Here is a 24348-nt window from a genome sequence, read left to right on the forward strand (position 1 = left end):
CCAATGCAAAATTGTAAATGTGCTTAAAACATTATGAGGTATTTTTGTTTTCGTTAGTGTTTGTGTATGTAATGTGTGGCCCAAGACAACTCTTCTTCCAGTGTGGCCCAGAGACACCAAAAGGTTGGACACCCCTGCCAGTTCCAAGATAGCAAGACACATGAAAAGGAGACTCTTGATTATAGCTCAAGACTCAAGGGAACTGAGGAAAAGCTAAAGGTCTCCAGCAAGGTTGATTCATGGTGAAGCTGGCTGCCACAGAGACCACCGCTGGAAGAACAGCTGGGTCCGAGGCAGCTCTTTAAGGGCTGTTGCTCTCCACTCTAATGCCCCGCCATTGAGATGGGCCCCAGCACCCAGCATGGAGTTCCACCTGTGACCTCCCAGTCTCTGCTCTTTGTCCGCTGTCTCCTGCCAATGGCCCCAACTCTCTGCACGTCCCATTTCAAACCTCTGAAAACTGGAACTTCCCTGTCTTATGGATGGGTAACCAGTCACGGATTGTCTTCCTTTGGGTCAGGTACCCAGCTTAGCTCCCCCACCTCAGCTTTATTGTGATCTAATTGACAGCGTTGTGTAAGTTTATCAGGTGTACAACGTGATGATCTAATATACACATATGTTATGAAATGATAACCACAGTAAGGTTAGTTGGCACGTCCATCACCGTACATGGTTACCTTTTTGTGTGTAAGTGTGTGGCAAGAACATCGAAGACCTACTCTTAGCAGATTCCAGTTATACAATATAGTGTTGTTAACTACAGAATGCTTAGCTTTATATGTGTCCTTCTTTTACCTGTTAGCTACTTGAGGGAACTTTTTTTTAACTCTTGCATCTCTAAGCCTTACCCATGGTGGCCAGCAGAATGTATGTGATGATTGTGTACATCTGCCACGACAGGTGGGATCAGAAAACGTAGCGGGTTCGCTGCATAACTTGAGCTTTGGAAGCCTCTCCAACAACTGGCAAGTCTGAGCCCCATTGTTCGTACTCTCTTTATGTCCCTTCTATCTGCTTCAGAAACCAGACACAGGAAACATCTGACCATAATAAAAGATTTCCAGTAAATTCTAGGTTTCCTCATTGAACAAGTCACATGCAGCAAAGCTCTGTTGCCCTTAGGTCTGGAATCCTGTTCGGTCACTTGTACAGCACACCACATGGCTGCCTCTGGCCTGGGAGCCAGGAACAGCTGGAGGCCGGGCTGCTCGCAATAAAAACGACGTTTGTTAGCCTGAGAGGGAGAAGTCTGGATATTCTTGCTGTGTTTCTTGCAAAACGAACTTCTGAACTTCTTGAAAACTGAATCTTCCCTTTTGCTGTCAAAGTGGCTTGTTACCAAAATAATCTTACATCCTTTAGAAGAAACACAAATAGTGATTGGCCAAACTGACTCTCAGGTCTTACTGGCTTTACTGCTCAAAGCGAAGCCCATCAAAATTTACACAAAACATGGATAGGTCCCTAACTTCCTTCAGAAGTTTCTACTCTCATTTGTGTTTTCTTCAGTTTAAAGACACATGCTCTGGGAGCATCCCACTACCGGAAACAGTATTTGTGAAAACTGACTGTTCTTTCCTGTAAGGCTGTCATCTCTTTGGTGCTTACCCCTTACATGCCCATCACACTTTATTTCCAGTGGCTGCTAACTCGTCTGTCTTCCTAGGCTGGAAGGCAAAAGCTATCTCTTATTTGGCTCCATTTCTCTAGTACAGGCACAGCTCAGAGATACTGAAAGTCGGTTCCACACCGCTGTGATAGAGTGAGTATTGCAGTAAAGCCAGTTGTAGTCTTTTTGCTGGTGGAGAGTCTTGCCTTCAGTTTGTAAAAAAAAAAATACATCTGTGACGCACAATAAAATGAGGTGTGGAAGAAATGGGGCCACATGCAAAACCTGACCAGCTCAGGGGAGGCCTACGTGGCGGCCTTACAAACTCAGAGACCTAAAGTGACCACATAGGGTGGTTTGAAATTAGAACTTTCTAACGGAAAGCAGTTTGTGGCGGGTAGTCACGTTCTAGTCTGGTGTTTTCCCTAACAAAGGTTAATCTTTACCTTCGCTGAGCCTGTCGTCTTTTTGCATGTATGATAACATGCCTTTGGAATGTCAAATTTCCTTTTTCCGGGCCCCTCAAAGCACAGGCACCACACCAGGAGAAGACCACAAATCCTCTGGTCGTGCTTGTCATCGTGTTAATTATTCACTGTTCACTGTCCTGTACCCACTTGTGTAAGAAGTATGTGTCTGTCACTTTACATTTTATCCCGTCCCGGAGGTTTCCCCACTTGGCTTTCTCCTGCCTCCCTAATCTAACACCACTTGTTTTCATGTAACCCCCTTATGCCTCCTTTTTTGATTGTAATGTATAAAATAAGGTGCTGAACTGCCATTCCGCAGAGCATTTTCTCAGTCGTTGAGGTTTTGCTTCCTGAAAATTGTCATCAGTTTGGCTCAAATAGATGCAAAAATTCTCTACGGGTTTGAATGTTTCTTACGCTGACAGAGATATGCCTGTATCTGGCACATCACACGTACTTGATAATATTTGTGGGAAGGAGGGAGGGATTTTTGAAAAGCTCAGTCTATTTAGGAATGGCTGTAGCAGAGGCACACCTAAGCGGCACGAAGCAAGGACACCTGAGTAGTTAAGGGAAAAGCTGAACAGTGAGGCAGGCAGGAGCCTCCCATCCTTCCACACTGGTACCAGTGAGTTAGAGGGGAAAGTCCTAGAGCTGGATGGGAGAGTTTTAACTTTTTTATGATAATGTAAGTAACATGTGTTTACTGTAGAAAAATTTCAAAAATACAGAGAATAAACACTACCTGTAATTCTTTCTCCCACAGACAACCACTGTTAATATCGGGTCTTTTTTTCTTTTACTTTTCACTAAGTTTTAGGTTTCTAGTTAATCCTTAGCCTTTTTTCTTTACGTTTAGTTTGAAAAGTTTAAGAAATTATTTCAGGACTGCTTGTGAATACAAAGAAGGTGAACTGCAATGGGAAAAAATACTTGTCAATTGCAATAAAAATTTGAGATGCTGTTTTTATTGTTAGTGTGGGCAGTGACCTCCTCAGAAAGCCTTCCCTCATCTTCTTCAGGTGAGTGTGATTTCTCACCTAGAAAGCTCCTTGGCCAGTTTCCTCATCCCCCCTGCACTGACTTGTGGGACTGCCTTTATCTCCGTAGAATGAGGCCAGAAGCTTCACTGAACCTCTGAAGCTTCCCAGCTTCAAGGTACTTGAAGGACAGTTCCAGGTTGACTTGAATTGAATGGGAATCTAGATGCATAATGCATTTCCCCCCAAAGTGTGAAATACCACTGGGGTAAGACATCTCCTTTGAAAGAAAGGAGGACATTTACTACTGTATTCCTTTGTTTACTGAACATACCGCCTAGTTCCGTGTGTTGGTCACTGAGCTAGGCCTAGGCATCAGAGCTTCAGAATGAGTAGACAGTCCTTGTCCTCAGGGAACTTGCAGTTTAATGAGAGAAGAAAGAAAGGTAAACGAGGAGTATAATGCAATACAATAATGCCGTAATAGCGGCACAGGGATGGCGTAGAGAGGAGAATGGGCAGAATGGATGAGAGGAGGCTTAAAGAAGAGGGGTGACTGAGTTGGGTGTTAATGGAAAAGTGAGGGTTTTTTTCATGCGAGCAGGCAGAGAGAACAGGATGTCTGAAGATACGAGGTGCATATCTCTTTGGGGAAATGGAAGTCATTTGGCATATCTGGAACGTGAGGTACACTACAGGTGGCAAATGAGGGAAGGTGGTGAAAACCTTGAATGTCAGAACTTGGGCTTTATTCAATAGGCTATGGGAAGCATTTTAATCAAGAGCAAAGCCACAGTCAGGTATACATCTTGGGAAAACCATGTAGCAGTGTAAAGGAGGATGGAAGTGGGCTAAGCTAAAAGGCAGGTGTGTGGTTAGGAGGCTGGCAGAACAGTCCCAGCAAAAAAGGACAGGCAAATGTCCAGAAAGGGCAAACCCCAGAGAGACAGAAAGTAAGTTAGTGGTCACCTGCAGCCGGAGGGGGGACAGGATGTGACTGTAAATGGCCACAAGGCATCATTAGGGTGATGGAAAAGTTCTACAACTGCATGTGGTGACGGCTGCACAGCTCTGTACACTTAAATGAGTGAATGGTGTAGTACAGAGATTATACCTCAATAAAACTCTGAGAGAACGGTGACGGAAGGAGACTTGACTTGGGCTGGTGAGCACACAACACAATATACCTGTGATGTGTCATAGAATCGTACACCTGAAATCTATATAATTTTTTTAACCAATGTCACCCCAATAAATTCAATTAAAAAAACTCAGAGAGAGAGAGAAACAGGGACTTCTTTTCTGAAAGGGCAGTAGCTTTAAGAGGAGACAGATATGAGAAACGGTGATAAAGAAGTAGCATTTTAACAGCTAGGCATCGATTGTGTCTCGCATCATGGTCACCTATCTGTTTAGCCAAGTGTACTAATTGTGCTTCTGTTTACATTTTTGCAAAAAGTGTCAACCCCTACCTTTTATCTGGTAGGTTTCAAAGCATATGGATCTGCCCTTAACTAGCAATACAAAATATCTGCCTGTAGATTCCTACACAAAACTGTATCTTCTAGTTCTCTGCCACCCAGTTCTTCATAAACACTTGGTTATGAGGAAAAAATACAGGGTCTGGCACAGATAATGCCCCTTTTTTATTACAAAATTATAAGCATGTAATCCTGTAACATAACAATATCATATTTAAGGATACCAAATGACACTTCAGGTGAAATGTTCAAATTAAAACTATAAATTATACCCCCATTATTACCCTACCGACCACACTCAAGCAGGCGTTACTTGTGCCAGACCCTGTATGGGTGAAAGACTGCTTGAAGGGAATGTGGCCCACTCGTTTCTCTAGAATTGTTATTCACCAAGTAGTTATTGGGTGCCAGATCTTACGCTGGTAACATAGTAGTGAATAGAGTGGATGTAGGCTCTGCCTTTATGGGGCTTACAGTCTAGCAGTGGGGACAGAGATCTATAGTTGTGGCAACAATTGTGCTGAATTTCCATGTGCACTAAGAGAAAAGGACATACAAACCGAGATCTGAAGAAGAATGCTGGGTTGGAGGAGTGGCTGCGGACGCTGGTCCTGTAACCATCCAGCTGGCATTCTTCTGTAATGAGTGAGCCTTTGAATGCGATCCCTTTGGAGTCTGGGGTCTCCGAGGTTATCCTGGGCCTTAAATTATCTTGGCGTCCTTTACAGTTGCTTTCATTGAGCTGTACGCCAGCTTTATGCCATCATTTGTATTGGTCATGTTATAAGAAACAGCCATACAAGATTCGCAATTAATTATTATAGAAATGTTGTGGAAGATACAGTCTTTAACATCATGCTTCATCCTGCTTTATAGAAACCCAGAAGAGAAATTTCTTTCTGGTCACTCTAGAGCGTTCGCTTCTATGTTTTGCTCTGTGAGTTGCTCTGGAACACCCTATGGCGTCTTGCTCCCCTTCCCCACAAGGGACATTGTCTCGGCCTGGAGTGCCCGTTCCATTCTTGTCAGGTTTAACCCTTACTTCTCCCTCAGCTGTTAGGTCAAGGGCCACTTCTTTAGGGAAGCCTTTCCTAACCAACACCCACTCCCCTTCTAAACTAGTCTGGTTCCTAAGAGAAACGTTCACAGCACTCTTTTCTTTTTTACTTAGTTTATAGTTAAATAATTTGTTGTTCGGTAACTTTTTCTCTCTCCTAGTCTGATGGCAAGTAGATCCATGAGGGTAGAGACCATGCTTTTTTTATTTGCTGCTTTGTCTCAAAGTATAGTATCTTGCACATAGTAGATGCCCAATAAGTATTTACTGAACAGTTGAATGAAGAAATGATTGAATCAATGTGGGCACTGAATCTTGTAACTTGTTTTTCTCCTGTGGCTGTTTGGATGCTCAGGCCTCCTTCATTGCAGCTACAGCGTTTGTGTAGGTCCTCATGGCATGCATTTTGTACACTAACATTTCCCGACTACGTAATATTTTTCCTTTCTTCGACTTTTTCATTTTTGATTCCATTGTGTACTATAAATTCCTACAGGCCACTTGAAGCCTTTTGGCGGGAAGAAATAGTAAACTAGTGGGTATATGGCTAAGAAAAGAAAGGAAGAAGTCACAGGGAAATGTTAGTGTCTAACGAGATACAGGAGGGAATTTTCCATTTGCTTTTTAAAAATTTTATTTTTTCACTATGAGGAGGAAAAAGAAGTGAACTTGTCCCGTAATGTGGCAGGAAATGCCTCTGAAACACTCGAGGCCCCTCGGCCCTGAGGTGGTCGTCCCTGTGGCAGGAGGCTGGGGGCTGGGCTCGCAGGGCCTCCCGGCCCGGTGGATGGGTGGGCACGGACCTGTGCAGTGTCCGTGCAGCTGAATTCCATGACAGTTGGCTTTCCCGTGGGGAGGGTTTGGGCAGAGCCAGTGGGAGCTTGGGTTTTCACTGTAAGAAGGAGAAAAGAAATGAACCTGTCCTCTTGTGTTGCAGATTCAGTGGTTCTATCCTTTGACTCCGATGGACAAGCTCTAGGCTCAGGTACCAGTCTCTCCCCTCTGTCATCCTTTCAGCACCCAACACTGGCCACATTTGAATGGAGCCTAATAAGGTTGGGGGTGGGGGTAATCTGGGGGTGGGCAATGGAATATCTCAGAATTGTGGGAAAGCCTCAAGAAGCCTTTCTAGGGACTCAAGGTCTAGGAAGCAGCAGTGGGATACCACACCCAGAAGGCTTTGCCAATTGCTTTAAAAGCGAGCACTGAAGTGTTTTCAGGAGATGCTCCTTCCTCATTCAGAGTGGTCCAGGTTTCTATACAAGGGCACGTTTTCTGTCCTTGTATAGAGAGCAGGGCAGAGGGCGTCGAGGGATGCCAAGCTCTGGCTGCGCTGGAGTAGATAAGCATCAGGGCTTTCAGCAGAATGCCAGGCTGGTGAGAGCATCACAGCTTCTCAAGGACATACACCTCATCACACGCTTGCACGCACACCCCGTACACTCAAACACACAACCTCCAGGAGGTGTTCTTTATTGTGCACTTTACTGTGCACTCGTGCCCAAACTCATGTAGGCTGGCACACTCCCACTCTTCCCTGTGTCTACAGTGGAGGACACGCAGCCTGGCACACCTGCGCCTGGCACACAGAATCACCCAGGCTCATTTGGACTTGGCTTTCTCATGTCTGAAGGAGTCTCCCTGCTCCACACGACGGTGCTGTTGGCAGTGAGCAGAAAGGGGTTACTTTGATTCTTCAGCCTGCTGCCGTTGTATCCCTGTGGGAGCCCTGGAATGACGTTACTTTGTGAGAAGAGCATTTCTGTGCATTAATTCTGTATTTTTAGTTGAGGACAGTGGTGGGTGCTGCTTACGAATAACAGGGAGACTTTGCTGGCCTGCTGAGGACAGTTCATCCTTGAATGCGGGAGGCAGGTGTTCACAAAGCAGCTGTGAGTTGCCGGCAGCTGTGGCCGTGTGGACAAGAGAACGATATTCAGAGAATGTGGTCACAGCTACCCCTGTTTACTGAGGACCTACTGTGTGCCGGCGCTGTGCCAAGTGCTTTGCACATATCTCACAAGGTAGACAATATATCCCTACTTAGAGATAAAGAAACTCATGCTCAAACGGTGAAGTAATCTGTCCAGGGCCATGGATCTCTGTCCGGCTCTGGAGCCTGTTCTCTCTGCTTTGCCATCTTGCTGTCTCCTAACTGTGTGAGGTGTCCTCCACCAAAATGCTGAGACAGGAGAGGCCACTTTTAAACAGAGTGGACAGAGAGTTTTTATTCCTATAGGAAAAGACTAACCAATTTGATTACAATAAAGTTAAGAACTTCTGTTAATCGAAAGACACCATTAAGAGTAAAAAGGCAATAAAGAGTGCAAAACGATATTCACAACACAAAAACCCAGAAAAGGCTTGTGCCAGGACTATGAAAGAACTACAAAATCGATAGGAATAAAGAAATGACCAGTATAGAAACAGGCAAAAACCCGAGTAAGTACTTCACAAAAGAGGAAATCCAAATGGCCAATAAACCTATGAAAAGGTGTTTGGTTGAGTTGACATGTAAGGAGTGCATATTCGAATTGCAGTGAGACACCACAACACTTCTACCCAAACAGCAAAACTTAAAAAGCCTAATGTCCCAGTGTCGGTGAGAATGTGGTACAGTGGAAACTCTGAGTTTCTCCTGGTCAGAGGATAAATTGGCTACAACCGCTTTGGAAAAGACTAGCTGAATTTAAATACACCCCATAACCTGGCAGTTCCTCCCCTAGGTATGTTCCTCGCGTAAAGGGATGCTTATATACATACCAGGGTATACGGACAAGGTACATATGTAAGAGTCTATCTCTGACATTGCATGTAGCTAAAGGCCTGGACATAATGCATTTAGCAGCTATTTGAAGACTCTAAAATATAAATAGTAGCAGATAGATTGTGGGAAAAGACTAGAATTAAAAGCGCAAACACAGTGACAGTGAATTTCTCATTTTTCTTCTGGTGTCCCATGTCGTGGACGTGAGGCAGTCCAAAATCTAGCAGTGGATACCAGGGCACAGAGAGAATTCCAGAAGACCTCTAGTTAGGACTCTACGGCTCAAACGGGGAAATCCCAAGAGCTGTTTTTCCCTTGTTCTCTCATGCCCTAGTGCCCAGGCAGTCCTGCGGTAGTGGTGGTAGCGCCAGTGGCAGCAGTGGGGCCTTCAAGCACCGAGAACTGAGGGAGGAAAATCTTCCTCTCTGATTGAAGGAGCTGTAATCCCAAGAGGGTGACATGAAATCTGGTTGCTTTGCTCTCTCTCTCTGCCTTCTTGCTGCTTGGCCCCAGATTTGGGCATAGGTCGGGAAACAGGTGGCAGAATACGTTAACTAAAACCCCAGCTTTCTGGCCAGAGGACCAAGAAGGGAAAACCCAATGAACTGGAAAGTATAAGAGACAATGGAGAGGGGGGATCTCAAGAAAGTGACTCCACGAAGGTGTTTATGAGCTTCTGGGCCAGCCCCTGAGCTGTGCATGCATGCATCTGATTCTAACCAGCAGAGCAAAGACTTTGAGAACTGAACTAAGGAATGGGCCATGGCCTGAGTCCCAGACTGCATGCTGGGGGGCACACTCAGAAGGCACACCTGAAGAGGCTTTGACAATGGAACTGGCTTTGAAAGCACAACCCATAGAAGGCTGGTCAGCACTTGCTACCTAAATCCAACCTGATCAATGGGCAGAGCAACCCAGGCTGTGCCCTGATGGGGAATCAAACTGGCAACCTTTCGATTTGCAGGTTGATTATCTGGTAAAACAAAAATATCGACATTCTCCACTGGATTTAAATAAGACCTCAGGTTTCATAACATAATATTCAGAATATCCAAAATTAATCATCATCTGAAGAACCAGGAAAATCTTGACTTGCGTAGGAAAGATGATCAGGAGATGCCAGTGCTGAAATGACACAGATGCTGGAATAATCTGACAGACTTTGAAGTAGCTATTATAAAAACGCTCCCAAAAGTCAGGGCGAACACTGTTACGATGCATGGAAAGACAGAAAGTGTTAGCCGTTAGCCCCCCACACCAAAAAATAAATAAATAAAAAGGTATAAGGAAGGACCAAATGGCGATACAAGAAAAAATACAATAACCCCAAATTTAAAAACTCAACTGAATGGGCTCAATAACAGAATGCAAATGACAGAGGAAAAAGCCTCAGTGAACTTGAAAATAAAGCAATAGAAACTAATCAATCTGAACAACAAAAGAAAAAAAAAGATGAAAAGAGTTGAACAGAGCCCCAGTGACTTGTGGGATGATACCAGAAGGTTTACTGTCTGTATCATTAGACTCCCAGAAAAAGGAGAGTGCAGTACAGAAGAAATATTCGATGGAATAAGGGCTAAAAAAATCCCCAAATTTGGTACCCAAGTGGGGTTTATCCTGGGAATGGAAGGTTCAACACTAAAAAACTCAGTCCATGTAATCTACCATGTGAACTGTCAAAAGAAAAACTAATGGTCATGTCAATTGATGAAGAAAAAGCATCTGACAAAATTCAACATTTACTCATGATAAAAAAAAATACTCTCATCAAGCTTAAGTGTGAACTTCTTCGACCTGATATGGAGCATCTATAAAAAGCCTACAGCAAACATCATACTTAATGGTAAAAGACTGCCCTCTCCTAAGATCAGGAGTCACTGCTGAAAGTCCTTGCCAGTGCAATAAGGCAAGAAAAAGAAATAAAAAGAATACAGATTGGAAAGGAAGGAATAAAATTAAGCCTCCTCATAGATGACATGATTGCCTACATAGAAAATCCCAAGGAAATCTACAAAAAAAAAACAACAAAGAAACCCCTCCTAGAACTGATAACTGAGTTTGGCACAATGACAGGATATAAGAACAAAACACAAAAATTTAATTGTATTTCTATATACAAGCAATGAACAATTGAAGATCTAAAATAAAAAAAATCATGTATAGTATCCCCAAACCAAAATACTTATGAATAAATCTAATGAAATGTGTAGGATCTGTATGTTGATACTTGTTCCTCTCTCACTTTTCCTTCCCTATTTACCCAACTGTTGAAACTGTGACCTAGGAATCTGGTTTTTCCTCTTTCTCACCCTTTTCTACCTTTTTTAAATCTGGTTTTTAAAAGATTTAATTTTTTTAGAGAGCGGGGAAGGGAAGGAGCAAGAGAGGGAGAGAAACATCGACTTACGAGTAAAACACTGATCAGTTGCCTCTCACACACCCCCAACCCAAGACCTGACCTGCAACCCAGGCTGCGCCCTGACGGGGAATCAAACTGGCAACCTTTCGATTTGTAGGCTGGCACTCAACCCAGCGAGCCACACTAGCCAGCTCTTCCCTTTTTTTTTGTTTTTATCTTTACTGTACGTCCTTGTCCAGCCGTTTCTTTCTAGCACTTCTCTCCAAGTTACCATCATCTCTCCCTTTAGACAAGTGAGCATCTATTCTAACTGGTCTTTCTGAGCTCATTTGTTATCTCCCAGCAGTGCATTCTCCACTGCAGCCAGAGTAATCTTTTAAAAATAGAAATCAGATCATATCTTATCTGCACTGAAATCTTTCCAGTGACTTCATGGTGCACTTAAAGTAAATCCAAACTCTGACGTGCAGGGCCCTGCTTGCTGGCTCCTACTCTAGTTGCTCTCCACTTATCTCTACACATAGCCCACTTGGCCCCCACTGACCTCAAGCCACAGTGGCACTCCTGCTGTTCCCTGAGTGTGCCGGGCTCTTTCTACCTCAGGGCCTGTGTGCTCACTGCTTCCCTCTACCTAGAATTCCTCCTGCTTTGCCTGACTGTCACAGGTTTCTCTTCAAACGTCACCTCTGCAGGAAGGCCTTCCCAGACCACTTTATCTGAAGTCATCTACTCTTTTGACACCTAGTCCTTCTCTAGGCAGGTATGTCTTTATTCCTTGTTAGCACTCATCCTTCCTTCACATCATCAGTCTCCGAGAATGCAGGCTTCATTTGGCCAGGGACCTTGCCTATCGTGTTCATCACTGTGTCCCCAGTACTGAGAACAGTACTTGGCATGTAATAGATACTCAGTAAATGTTTGTTGAATGAAGAGTTGAAAATAGAAACAAAAATGTCCATCACTTAATGAATACGTAAGGATTGCATAAATAGCGCATCCATCTAGTGAAATACTGTGGGGCCATTGAAAATAATGATGCAGTTTTATTTTCATCGACAAAGAAGATGTTGAGGATATTGTTGAGTGAACGATATAGACATATTGACATATAGACATACCGAGTCTATATATAAGTAAAATTATATATGCATATTCACACATGTATTTATGGAAGGAGATTTCTGAGAAGATATTCATGAAAATGTAGCAATTAACTTTTGATGGGAGTTTAAAATAGTTCTCACTTCATTCTTTGTAAGTTTTTTACATTTTGATGTGTGTTGCTCCTACAAATGGGAAACACAAAATTATTTTTGTTTGGAGAGAGGGACACATTTCTGTTTTATGTAATAATTGCTTGGTGGTTATTTATACTTATCTACCTACTAAGTGGTGAGCTCCGTGAAGTTTAAGGTGCAGACTGCAGAGTGAACTATTTTTTTCTATTTCCAGCCCCAGCTGTTCTTTTGCCATGCTTTTCCTCCCAGTTCTGCAGCAGGACGCCCTGGCATGGTGCGGACACACTTGACATCATGAATCAAATTGAATGCGCTGCATGCGCAGCTCTAGACATCTGCTGTTTTCCCAGGGCAGAGGGGAAATTGGAGCATGACTGCTTTGCCTTCCCTGGGATGAGGCTTCTATTTACCACCGAGGCTCCACTCTCCACTGGCCCCCAGCAGTGCCACACCGCAGAGGGGCTGTGGTGCGTTGCGGAGGGAGGGCTCACAGTCACAGGAGGCCCTCCGCCCGCCCCCATGCCAACCTACATCCATTGGAGGTTGGATTTCCATTTGTGATCCTCCAAGTTATTTTACTGGGTCAGTTAATTTAGTCCAGGTCAGTGAATTTTTCTGTGTTTATTTTATAAAACTGCTTTTCCTATTTTAGTTTGTCTTTGATTAATTGATCCTACATTATGATTTATTTCACTGACTTAAGATGATGTGGGAGCTGTTTACACTTTGGCCAGCCCCTCTCAAGCCTCTGTGGACTCCCATAACTCATGTGTGGGCTTGGCTAGGGCCTTTTGACCCCACCCCCTTGGTGGGGGACGGGAGATAAATAGTAGGTAATTGCTCTCATGACAGCTGCCCTCCTAACATGAGGGTCTCAGTTTTGCTTTCCTCTGAGAGTCAGTGTGGCATAACATGATGAAGTTTCAGAGTCAGATCCAGGCTGGGTCACCAACACCCCCGCTAGTCCACTTACTGATTGGGAATATCAGCACATTATTTCCGTCTCTCTAAGCCTCTGTTTCCTCACCTGTAAAAAGGAACTGACACCTACTGTGAGTAGAGGTGAAGGTACTGAGAGCAGCATGAGTACACAGTAGATGCTCAATAAATGGTAGTTCCCCTTCGTCTGGCAGTCCATTTGTAATTGTCACCAACTTCCTCCTCCATGCAAACTGTGACATGTATTGCTGGTGTTCAGTGTAGCCTGTGACTTTTTTTGGAGACTGTGCAGCGCCATTTCTTCAGGAATGAGGGCCCTATTTTGGTTAAGATAGGTCCTCGTTTCACCTACCCCGACGCCTTTTGCACTTTCCTGCCCATGGCCTGTCCTGCCTTTTGTGTATTCTAATATAAAGCACTGCAGTTTTCTGATGGGATGAAGTCCGTAATTTTATCCCATCAACTAAAGTTTGAGTACCTCAGTGATGTTCCTCAGACTTGTCTTCACATGAAACATTCATTGTTCTCAACAGCAGCAGTTATTTAATAAGCATCTGCTTTGTGCCAAAGCATAGTGACAGCTGACTGGAATTTGCGGCGGTTCTTTAGAATGAGAAAAGGAGGGGGACCACTGGAGACCCAAAATGCCAGTAGCACGGTTGGCTCACGATGTCCACCTACCTGGAATCCCTGAAATTCCATCGTAGAACTCAGTGGCATGAAGGTGAACCTAGAGTAGGACACTGGCCTCGGGAACTTTCAGGGAGGTACCTCTCAGTCTCGAATAGAGTCCCACTGCAGGAAGGTGCTCCCAGCTGTGGACGCAGGAGAGCGCAGACAGAAAGTGATAACCTTCGTGCCCCAGGCTGTGATAAGCAGGAGAGGACTTGGGGTTATCTAAATAGGGCATTGTGGAAACATTTATCATTTTCTTTACATTGCAGAATTGTGATGGGCAAAATGAATGCAGAGTTTTAGAGTATAGTAAATGTTGAATTAAACCAAGCTTATTTCAATGTTCATAAATTTTTATACCAGGTTTTGTGTCTTACATGTGGTCAGTTTTCGTAACTGTTTCATATATGCTTGAAAAGAATGTACATTCTTTACTTTTTGGACGTAGGTACTCTGTATCTGTTAGTTCAAATGTATTAATTGTTCTGTTTAAATCTTCTGAATTCTCACAATGTCGTGAGCCTGAGTTTTCAGTGTGTATGTGTCTCCACTGCAATGCAGGAGCCCACTGTGTGTTTCTTGCTGTAATTCTGTTAATTTTGCCCGTGTACAGAGACGTTTCAGTGTTAGGTGCATACACACTTGAGTTTATGTCCAGTTTCTGAACCTTCTAGGAGTTTGTATGATGCAGAACACCAACTTATCCCTTTGAAACAGCAGTGGGAGAGTTAATGATTAATTTTGAAGACTTTAGGTGTCTGAAAAAGCGCTCTCTGCACTTACAGGTCTGGCTTGGTGCAGGTGCAGAAGGAGAAGAGCAGAGATTTGCATCACTGAGGCCACTTCCCATCTGGAGCCAGGCAAAGGACACACATGTGCTTAGGGGTTTTTGTAATGCTGGGCTTTCCAGCCTGGGTGAGGCAGGAAGCCTGAGCCACCAGACTAAACATCTCTCCTTCACTGTGCAGCTGCAGGGTTGCTGCTTTGACACCTGAGAGGAGAGTCCTCAGGTGCTGGGAGAGCCATGTGTGCACATCGGCGTACCCTTCGGTGCCTGGCTGACTTGGGAGTCCAAGAGTCTTCTGTTCGTATTACAGAGTTGGGGTCAGTGGACTGCCAGGGAGACCCAGGCTTTACTGCCAGCTTCCCCGGAAGTGAATTGTCCCTGAGTTGGTACCTCCCAAATAGCATTTCCACTGTATAAGCTGAATTCACGTGCAGCCTGAAGACCACGTCTGTATACAGTGAGATGTTGTGGGACCCGCAGCCTTGCCCGAACCCGGGGAAGAAGCTCTGCACCTGCCTCACGGAGCGCTGTGCCTGTGCCTGCCTGGCGGCTTTCTATTCTGGCTCACACTTCCTAAAGATCATACTTGCGCTTTCCTGCTCGGTGGGGGCTCCATGAGCACCTGTTTGTGACCTCGGGGCATATTCATAACAGCTTATGAATATGAGAGTGGAGCGCTTGGCAGCTGAGACCCCTGCCTGCGTTGGAGATGGGGCAGTCACTGGCTGCTGAGGAGCCTCAGGAAGTCTTGGTGGAGGTTAAATTTTAGGCTTTTATAAATGACAGGAGGGAATTACCTTGGAAAATTTGGAGTCCTCAAAAGGGAACCCCAAAGTAAAAGCTGGAAACTGAAGTGAGGGAAGAGTGCCTAAGAAGAGCCAGGTCAGGCTCTCCATAGGCAGGTGACCGCGAAGTAATCTGGGAGCCAGGAGTGGCCAGAGCAAGGGAAGCACTGGAGCACAGGGAGGTCGGGCTAGTGACTAGGAGGGGCAGCTACTGCTACCGCCATTGCCGCCACCGCTAACATTGCCCCCTCGCAGTAAAGGGCGGAGGAAGGCAAAGAATCCAGGACTAAGGGCTTCTTATTAGGCTTCCTTGGTCATTTGGTTATTCTGTGTATTCTTCCATTTATTCAGCACAGCTATGGACACCCACTCTGGGCCAGACCCCAGTTAGCTGCTAGAGAAACAGATAACATATGTAGTTAGGGTTGTTTAATTGTGAGCAACAGGAACTGACCATGGCTAACTCAAAAGAAAAAGGAATTTACTGGAAGGACACAGGTACCCACAGAATCAAAAGCCACACAGCTGGCCCACAGAAAGGACATGAAGGGCAGTGCCGGGAACCTAGGGGCCGGCAAGTCGTCCATCTCTTCAGCACACTGTTTTCTCCCCAGTGCCACTTAGCTTAAGGAAGAAAGAGTCTAGCCCACCCAGCTTTTGCCCGGTCTCTACGCGTTGGACAGGCAAAACCCAGGACAGGCTCACCACTTGCCAGCAATGATAGAAAAGTAGTTCCTTGAAAGAAATTTAAGGGGCTTATTCTGAAATGAGGGGGAAAACCAGCAGATGCGGACTGCAGGGTCATGAGCGACTAATGGCAGAAGTGCGTTAAGTTCTGTGTGTTTGGCGGCGAGCACGGATAAGGGGCACTTGGGCTAACGGCTTGGATCAGAGAAGGTGCTGTCCACTCACTCACTCTTAACATGGCAAACACAGTGCTAGTGACGACGCCTTGATAGAACTTCTAGTACCGTGGAGGAGGGACACCAGTCCAATAGTCTGATAAGTGTATAATTCCAAACTGGCTTCCAAGGGCTGTGAGAGCAAGTAAGTACATGTTAAAGGAACGTGTAAGAGGGGCCACAATCTGGACAGGAGGGACAAGGAATGCTCTTCTAAAAGAATATGTTTTAACTAGGGTCTAAAGGGTGAGCAGGAATTAGCCAAATAAAGAGGTGAGGACACATTTCAGGTAGAAAAAAACCTGTTTCTCAAAAAAAGTCCTATGCTGAGAGAGCTCATGGCTTATTCCGGGAACAGAAAGAAGGCCAGAATGGCCCAAACAGGGAGTACGGGTACGAACTAGAAATGGAAAGGTAGGCAAAGTCCCAATCACAAGGTCCTGTGGCACTACGGAAATATCAGAGTTGGCTTTGGTGACAGCTATGATGTATCTTGGGGATGAGTGGGTGTTTACCAGGTCAGCAAGGGGAGTGAGGGTTTTCAAGATGACAGAAATGTTGTCTGCAACAGCTGTCGGGCATAAAGGCTGCCTAGACAGGAGTGGCTGCAGGAGAGTCCGGGAAGACAGGTAGAGACATTAAGAGGCAGCTGCATTTTCTCAGTGAAAACTAGCAAGAACAGTGACCGTGGTATAGGGAGGAGGATCTGCATTTAGAAATGAGACAGGGTACACCAAAAAATTCTTTCTTGGAGAACTGAGTGATCATAGTGTTATGAAGCAAAACAAAACCAGGAACGGCTCGGGGCAGAGTGAAGGTAGGTCTGATGTGCAGCGTTTTGAGTGTTGAGGTGACCGTGGGTCATTTAGAAGCAATGTATGGGGATAACCAATGCGAAAGGGGTGGGAATAATGTCTTAGGTGAAGGGAAAATCATGTACAAAGGCCTGACGGTGGGTAAAGACACTATGAAGGAAAGAAAATAGTTCAGTTGGCGGGATCACCGAGTATGGCAAGGGCAGGGTAGGGGAAATGCAGAAGCTCAAAAAGTGAACTCCGAATGGTTGCTGTAGGCCATATCTTGAAGGACCTTGTAAATCAAGAGACTAGGGTTCATTCTAAGAACAATAGAGACCATTCAAAGGCTTTAAGCAGAGTTATGACATAACCATCTTTATCCGATAAGAAGATAGCTCTGATTACACCATGGAGAATCGGTTAGAGAAAGACAAGACAGGAGGCAGGGAGACGTGGTAGGGGGCTCTTACTGTAATCTGGGTCAGAGGTGAAGGATAGTAGAAATGGGAAAAAGTGGATTTGAAATCCACTGAGAAGATGAAATTAAAAGGACATGGTAATTAGGAAAGAAGCAGGAATCAAGGAATCCTCTCAGGTTTCAAGCTTGGGCAGCTGGATGAGGAATGGTACCATTCCCAGTAAGGTAGGGAGCGCTGGGGAAGAACCAGGTTCTATGTGTGTGAGGGTGGTGAAAATGAACTCTGTGTGGGGTGGCCTGCGTTTTCGGTGTCTATAGGACGTGGAATGTCCGGGGGACGGAGGGAGGGGGCTGGACACACAAGTCTGGAGCTCAGGAGAGAGGGTTGGGCAGGAATGAGAGATTTAGTTTGGGTGCAATGAAAAGATAATTGCATCCAGCTAAACTGAATAGTTGAACAAGGTAAAGTCTCGACTGGATAAGGAAAAAAGTCAAGAAAGAAGGAGAAACAACTAAAAACAGACAAGATATATGAACTAAGTTTTTTCAGACACTGAACAATAGGTGGCACAGGACACTGATCTCTGAAAGAAGGGAAACAAATAAGGTTAGCTCTGTAATTACCCACACTCACGGCCTGGACAGAGTTTCCAGACTACAGCACAGGAAGGAGAGCCCAGAGAGAACCCAAGAGAGTCTTAAGAGGAAACAAGAGTTGAGAATTTAAGGGACCAAAGCAGCCGGAACTCACAGGCAGAGCACCAGAGAGGAGAGCACTGCACACAGAGAGAGCTCTGGAGAGCTGTTGAAGGTCCTCGCAAACTCAGCTGGCCAACGCATCCATGTGCAGAAACAACTGGAAGCCAGAGAAAGAACCACTGGGAAGCAACAGGCAGAATCATCCCCACAACAGCTCACATGGCTGGGAAGTGGAGGAAAGCATCATAATGCATGGGGCATCACACAGCAAACTCAGAAGGGTATTAGTGCCTCAGTAGGGGGCAAAATTAGTAATGGTGCAAAATAAGTCCTACAGTACAGCTCACTTGTGCCTCTAACTCCAGCCTTACAAAGCTTAAAAGCAAGCCTTGAAAGGATCAAACTGTTTCCAAGTAACTTAATTGCACTTCATACTTAGGGGATGTACAAATAACCTGCATGCAACAAGGTAAGATTCACATGGCCGGCATCTAATCAATAACCAGGCAATTCAAAAACATAAAAATAAAACCTATAGTGAAAAGAAAAGCCAATCAATAGAAACAGGTCTAGAGATAACACAAATGATATAATTAGTAGACAGAGATATTAAGTTACATTTCATATCTTCAAGAAGGTAGAAGTATGAGAACATTAAGAAAAGACATAAAAGATACAAAAATCCTAGAGATGGAAACATAGGTGAAAAATACACTGAATGGATAAACAGCACATTAGACACTGCAGAAGAAAAAGTGGTGAACTGGCTGATACGTCAATAGAAATTATCCAAATTGAAATACAGACTGAAAAATTACTGGAACAAAATGATCAGAGCATCAGGGAGTGGTGGGACTTCAAGCAGCTTAATACATACCTAATAGGAGCCTGCAAAAGAAAGGATAAGACCAAAAAATTGAAGAAATAATAGCCCCCCCCCCAAATTCAAACTTGGTTAAATTGTAAACCCACAGATCCAAGAAGCTCGGTGGACTACACCACCATAAGCACACCCTCCTCACTGCCCACAGGTACTTGGCATTTGAGTGAAAAAGCAGCCTTCCCGGAGAGCTTCAGGAAAAGCGAGGTCTCGCCGGGCAGAGCCAGGCTTCAAGTCTGTCGGGAGGTATAGAGGGAGGTAAGCCAGGTGGTTGGAACAGGGGGTTCTGAAGGCATTCTGAGAAAGATTTAAAAAGGAGATTGGGTAGGGAAGAAGAGCCCCACAGTGGAATGGGGATAAGAGAGGGGAAAAGTCCATGGACCAATTTAACAGTGGTTATACCTATTATACCTGGGGGATTCAGCTAGCTCCAGTTTTCCGGAGCCTTCCTCCTGTTAGGCCTTCGTTCAGGGCAGCACGTTCTTTCTCCTGGTAAACGCTCCTTCTCATCACGTGTCATGCGGAAGCAGTTTTTTATAAACCCCGTCTCCTCCATCCCTGCGTGGAACAGGCGTGAGGAGCTGATGTAGGCTGGACCACTCCTACCCTCCCCGGGGAGTTTTGCCGTTAGGAACAGAGATCAGAGTCCCGTTCCCTTCTCAGTGACAAAGCTGAAGACGTGTGGGCTCCGTGCTTCCCAGCTAAGGAAGAGAGCTGGTTGGGGGAGAATAAAGCCAGTGGACAGAGGCCTGCAGTCACTGTCAGTCATCCCTGGAGCCCTCTCTGCACCCTGGCCCTTCCCACACTTGGCTATGTGAGCCATTAAGTTGCCCTATTTATCTAAGTTAGTGCAACCGCCATACTCAACGTGGAAACATGGGTGCACAAGCGGACACCTTCATTGGTGTGGGAAGTCCAGAGAATTATTGATACCTCTGAGGTAATAAAAATCTCATGGTCACAGTGGGTCACCAGTTCCAAAATTAGAGTGTCCAGCCTTATGTAATAGCGATAGGGTAGCATTTGGGCAGACTGATTTGTTTTTATGAACTTGTGACCAGATAACCCTGACGACAGTCCGCAGATATTTCCTGACCACCTACTGTGCGCAGCCTCAAAACAGAAGGGCTTCTAGCCCACGTGAGCTGCCAGCCTAGGACAGAGTCTACAGTTCTTAACCTGCTGGTGGCCTCCTGCTCTTTAAAGTTTTGCTTGCATCTGTTGCCAGTACTTACAAATTGAGAGATTTTACCTTAAGAGATCTAGATTCTTGGTTTGAAAAAATCAGAAGATGTGGTGTTGCCTGGCCCGCATCGCTGCCTGGCAGAGTTTGCTGTCAGCTGGAGCCGCTGGAGGCCGCCCTTCAGCAGGGCGTGCCGTTTCCAGTGGTGCCCTTTCCTCCGGGCCCATGTCCACTGTCAGCTGCCGTTCATCATCACTGAGCCACAAGGTTACCTTTTCTTAAAGTAAAGAAAAAAGTGAAATATTTTCCATATTCAGGCATCCTAACAAAAGAGAGAAAACAGATAGACCAAGAGAACCATGGAAGGGATATAATCTTTTAGAAATACAAAGTGTTCCTACATGTTCAGTATGCAATTTGTGTGTGTGTGTGTGTAAAACAAAATTTTAGGTGCCATTGGAAAATAAACCACAGATATAATGATTACTACACACAAAATCTGTGGTTAAAAAAGACATTTCAACTTGTTTTTAATACAGCCAAAATAAATGGCATGTGCTGCTGTGGGCGGGTATTACCTTCCCCCCTTCCCTCATTTATCTGTGTTCTTCCTTGGCCCCTGACATTTGAGTTTGCGGCAGGGAGAAAACACTTTCTGGCCTCTCTGGAAGGAATCGACTGAACTGTAGATTCTTCCTGTGCCCAAGGTGTCCAAGAGGGCGCGGCTCAGGTCTAAGGAGCAATAGCAGGATAGTTGCCCCAAGGTTATGGCCACCTGGGAAAAGCAACACGTGTTTGTCCAGCTAATGAGATTTGCTTTTTCATGGACTGCTACAATAGGATTGTTGAAAGAGTGTTAAACTTGGAAACTAACATCTTGCAAGTTTTGTTTTTCATTTATTTTTTCAATTGAAACCTTTTTTTGTTTGTTTTTCTTATTGGTTTTCATAAGTTACTGATATTCCTAAGCAAAGCTTCTCACCTATTTACTTGAGTAAGAGCATTGTTTTAAACCACATTATTTTGAAGAAGGGCTTTCACTTGCCCAAGTGTGTTCTCTTGGGAGGCAAGCCTGCTGTCGAGTTAGGTGTCCTACTCGGCATCTTCAGTTTTAAGAAGAGGAACTATTCCCTCGCCGCAGCTTAGCTGCTTATAAAAGCACACAGATTGGCCTTAACTGGGCTTGAGAATGACTCTGGGGGTACCTGTCACTATGTGTAACTTACCGTTCTTGCCTATTCACTGCTTACTGGAGGCAGAGTTCCTCAAAAGCTTTGCTGCCTCGCCTTTTCCGTTTGGCTGTTTGGCCTTCGTATTCGGTTTTGTCCTCAGATGCAGTCAGGCCAGCCGAGAGCTGCATTCATAGACCACCTTATTTTGGTGAAGCCATTCTGCACACACCCACACACACCCCACAGTCATTGGTCAGAGTTATGGTGAAGCCGTTCTGCACGCACACGTACACACACACACCCCCGCAGTCGTGGTCAGAGCTGTAAGAAACAACCCCATGACACGTCCTTTCACTTTCTTTTAACAAATGTTTTTGGGGACACCGAGGAAACTTCCCTCAAGTCTCAGTATCAGGAATAGCTGCTGCGATTCTCCTGGATTATTTATAGACACTGTAAACCATGTATATCAGTGCTTTGCATTTAGTTCCAACTGCGAGAAGTCCTGGGGACAGATCTTTAATCCTCCTCCAGCAAGCAGAGGACCTTAGGACATCCGCTTTTGGTGTTCTTATCCTGGCGCACTTGACTTTCTTTTCTGTGCTTATTTACTTTTTGGACCTCACATGTCGTCTTTTCAAAATCTTGCACTTCATACAGTTTTTTAAAAAAAACTGCTTCAACTTCCTTTTAGAATGAGGCAAGATATAAAGAACATAAAATATTAATTATTTATCATTTGGTGTAAACATCTTAGCAATTTGTTTTTAGATTTCATTTAAAATTTCCTATTCCTTATGTAATCAGATCTATAAATTGTTTGTGATTGTCATGTAGAGGATCCTTGCCCTGAATTTGGGGACCCCTTGGCTGCCACATCTTCACCCCATAGTTAATGTGGCTGATTGATCAAAAATTGTGCTTAGAGCTTAGAGGAAGCAGAGATTGCCTCTGACCCTCTTTTCCAGGTGTCCAGTTTTGTGGGTTACTAAATTTTATTTTCAGGTACCACATTTAAGCAGGAAGGCAATTACAAAACAGTGTAGGACTGGTTGGCCTAGATGCCCTGGTAAATACCTGGCTTGAACCTGGTCCTTCACCAAACAGATGTTCAATACGCTTTGTGACTTAAGTTTAGTTGTGGCTTATGTGCCTGGCTCTATTCTTTGAGGCAGTTGTCTGTCCCAACGGTCTAGGTCTGGGGAGTGTAATCGGCTAGTGTCAGCAGTGGGTCGCCTTCGGTGACATTTTCTGCTTGCTTTTCTTTTTCAGAGTACGATCGGTTGGGCTTCCTCCTGAAGCTGGACTCTAAACTGTGAGTAGAATGAGAAAATGCCTTGACTGTATGGCATTTTCAGCTGTCATCACCCCTGTGGTTGTGGGGGGTTCCCTGGGGCCTCTGTCCTCAGTCTGTCAGCAGCCTGCAGGGGCCTGGAGAGGATGGATGGCCCTGTGGCCGCACACATAAGGCCTTAGACTTGGCTGGCACAGCAGCTCATTAGAGAAGGAGCCACTGCAAGGAGTTTGAGGGACAAGGAGGCCCCCGGTAGGGCTTCTGCTCCAGAATAGCTGATGGTTGAGTTGCAGTGAGAGGCAGTGGCCTCTCGGAGATGCTCTGCAGCTTGGCATGCAGAGCCTTCTGTGATACCAGGCCCCTGTCTTCCCCCTTCACCCTCCTGCAGGTAAACCCTCCGCTTTCCAGTACTTTTGCATTATGTTCATTATCTGTTCCTGAAACTTCCTTTCCTTGCTTGTCCACTAGGAAACTCAAAGACTTCCTCCTTTTACACAAAAGTATGTTTTCCTCTATGCTTCCTGTGAATTTTCTGCCCCTGTCACCAATTATCTCATTGTACTATAATTAACTGTGTAGTGAGTATTAATTTATTAAGAGTACAGGCTCAGAGCCAGGCAAAGCTTCATTCAAATCCCAGATTGCCATTTACCCTTCTTTGATTTGGGACAGGCTACTTAGCCACTCTGGGTCTCAGTTTCTTCTGTAATGTGAGGATAACAATATACCTGCCCCATAGTGTTGTGGTAAGGATTTAGTTGAAATGATTACTTGGCTTTCCAGTAAATGGTATGTAATCCTTCCAGAATCCTTCCCTGTTCTTGCATTTTTGGTCTCCCTAGCACCTAGACATCCCTGGCATGTTTTTGTTACCTGCTCAGTAACCACGGCCACCTGGCCGCAGGATGGATGGATGGAGGATAGGAGGGTGACTAGATCAGGAAGCCTTGAGATGAGGCTCCGTCCACTCTGTGTGTTCACACCCTGCGTAGGACCCCTCACGTGGCCGATGTGCGATAAATGGCTGCAAAACTGGCTGTGGCTTTGTGCTGTTGTTAGTCATCTGTGCATACCCAGGACCCCTGTCCTGTGCGAGACAGACGTGAAAGGTCAGATTGAGTCACCATTTCCTCTCTTGCATGAGACGTTGACCACAGCTGCTTCTGGGGATGATGGCTGCACCTATATACAAGACGTCAAATCTGGGGCTCTTTGGCTTTCCCACTGAAGTGTCTGGCATCTGGCCCCTTTTCTTGACATCTGGCTTCTGGCTCTGTTGCCTCATACTGTGAGTTCAGGAGTTGTAATTCTCCCAGCTTTTCTACATCATGGAGGCAGCCATGAGGGAAGAATGGTCTGCTCTTCACAGTGAGTTAGTAGAGCGATGTCAGCTACATGTTAACATCCTGGGGAATGGGACTTGATTATGCTAGAAGGCCACAGGCTTCACTTTTAGAAAATTCTAATTTAATGCTTTGGGCAAAAGAACAAATCAAGTATAAGCTATACGCAAGTGAAATGCCACCCGAATGGAAGACAGAGTATTACTGAGTTGAATCACGCTGATGAACAAGACATGTTATATAGGACACGGTAACTACAGTATTTGAACTGTCTTCAAGAGCGTAAGGAGGAGAATTAGGAGGACACTCCCGCCCTGCTGTCCTGGCGGCCGGGTGGTGCTCAGGAGGCTGTCGGGTAGCTTTCTGTTGTGTATCAGGCTGGCTCTGGGAACTCATTGAGTCAGCTTGGTCTTGAGCCCAGGGAGCTGGCTTGGCCTCATTTGGTTTAACTCACAATTTAATGTACAAGATAGAACTTTTCCTTTCTTACTATGAAGTCTTTTCCAGTCC

At 45.0% G+C, this 24348-nt stretch overlaps 1 protein-coding gene across 11 annotated transcripts in view; it reads left to right on the forward strand.

The window, feature by feature from the left end:
- ST3GAL3 (ST3 beta-galactoside alpha-2,3-sialyltransferase 3) overlaps window positions 1-24348 on the forward strand; it is a 166906-nt gene that overhangs the window by 54414 nt on the left and 88144 nt on the right. For 6 of the 11 annotated variants that reach the window (XM_053920287.2, XM_053920282.2, XM_053920279.2 and 3 more), the window contains 2 exons: window positions 6538-6585; window positions 22474-22516. Coding sequence is in view for 8 of the 11 variants with exons in the window: in XM_053920282.2 (XP_053776257.1) it covers window positions 6538-6585; window positions 22474-22516 (91 nt within the window). In the remaining 3 variants the exon portion in view is untranslated. Of the gene's footprint in view, window positions 1-6537; window positions 6656-22473; window positions 22517-24348 lie in introns of all 11 variants that reach the window. The other 5 variants (XM_053920289.2, XM_053920281.2, XM_053920291.2 and 2 more) reach the window with 2 other exon arrangements.

The sequence above is a fragment of the Desmodus rotundus genome, chromosome 3, assembly GCF_022682495.2.
Source record: "Desmodus rotundus isolate HL8 chromosome 3, HLdesRot8A.1, whole genome shotgun sequence".
Classification (NCBI taxonomy): Eukaryota; Metazoa; Chordata; class Mammalia; order Chiroptera; family Phyllostomidae; genus Desmodus; species Desmodus rotundus.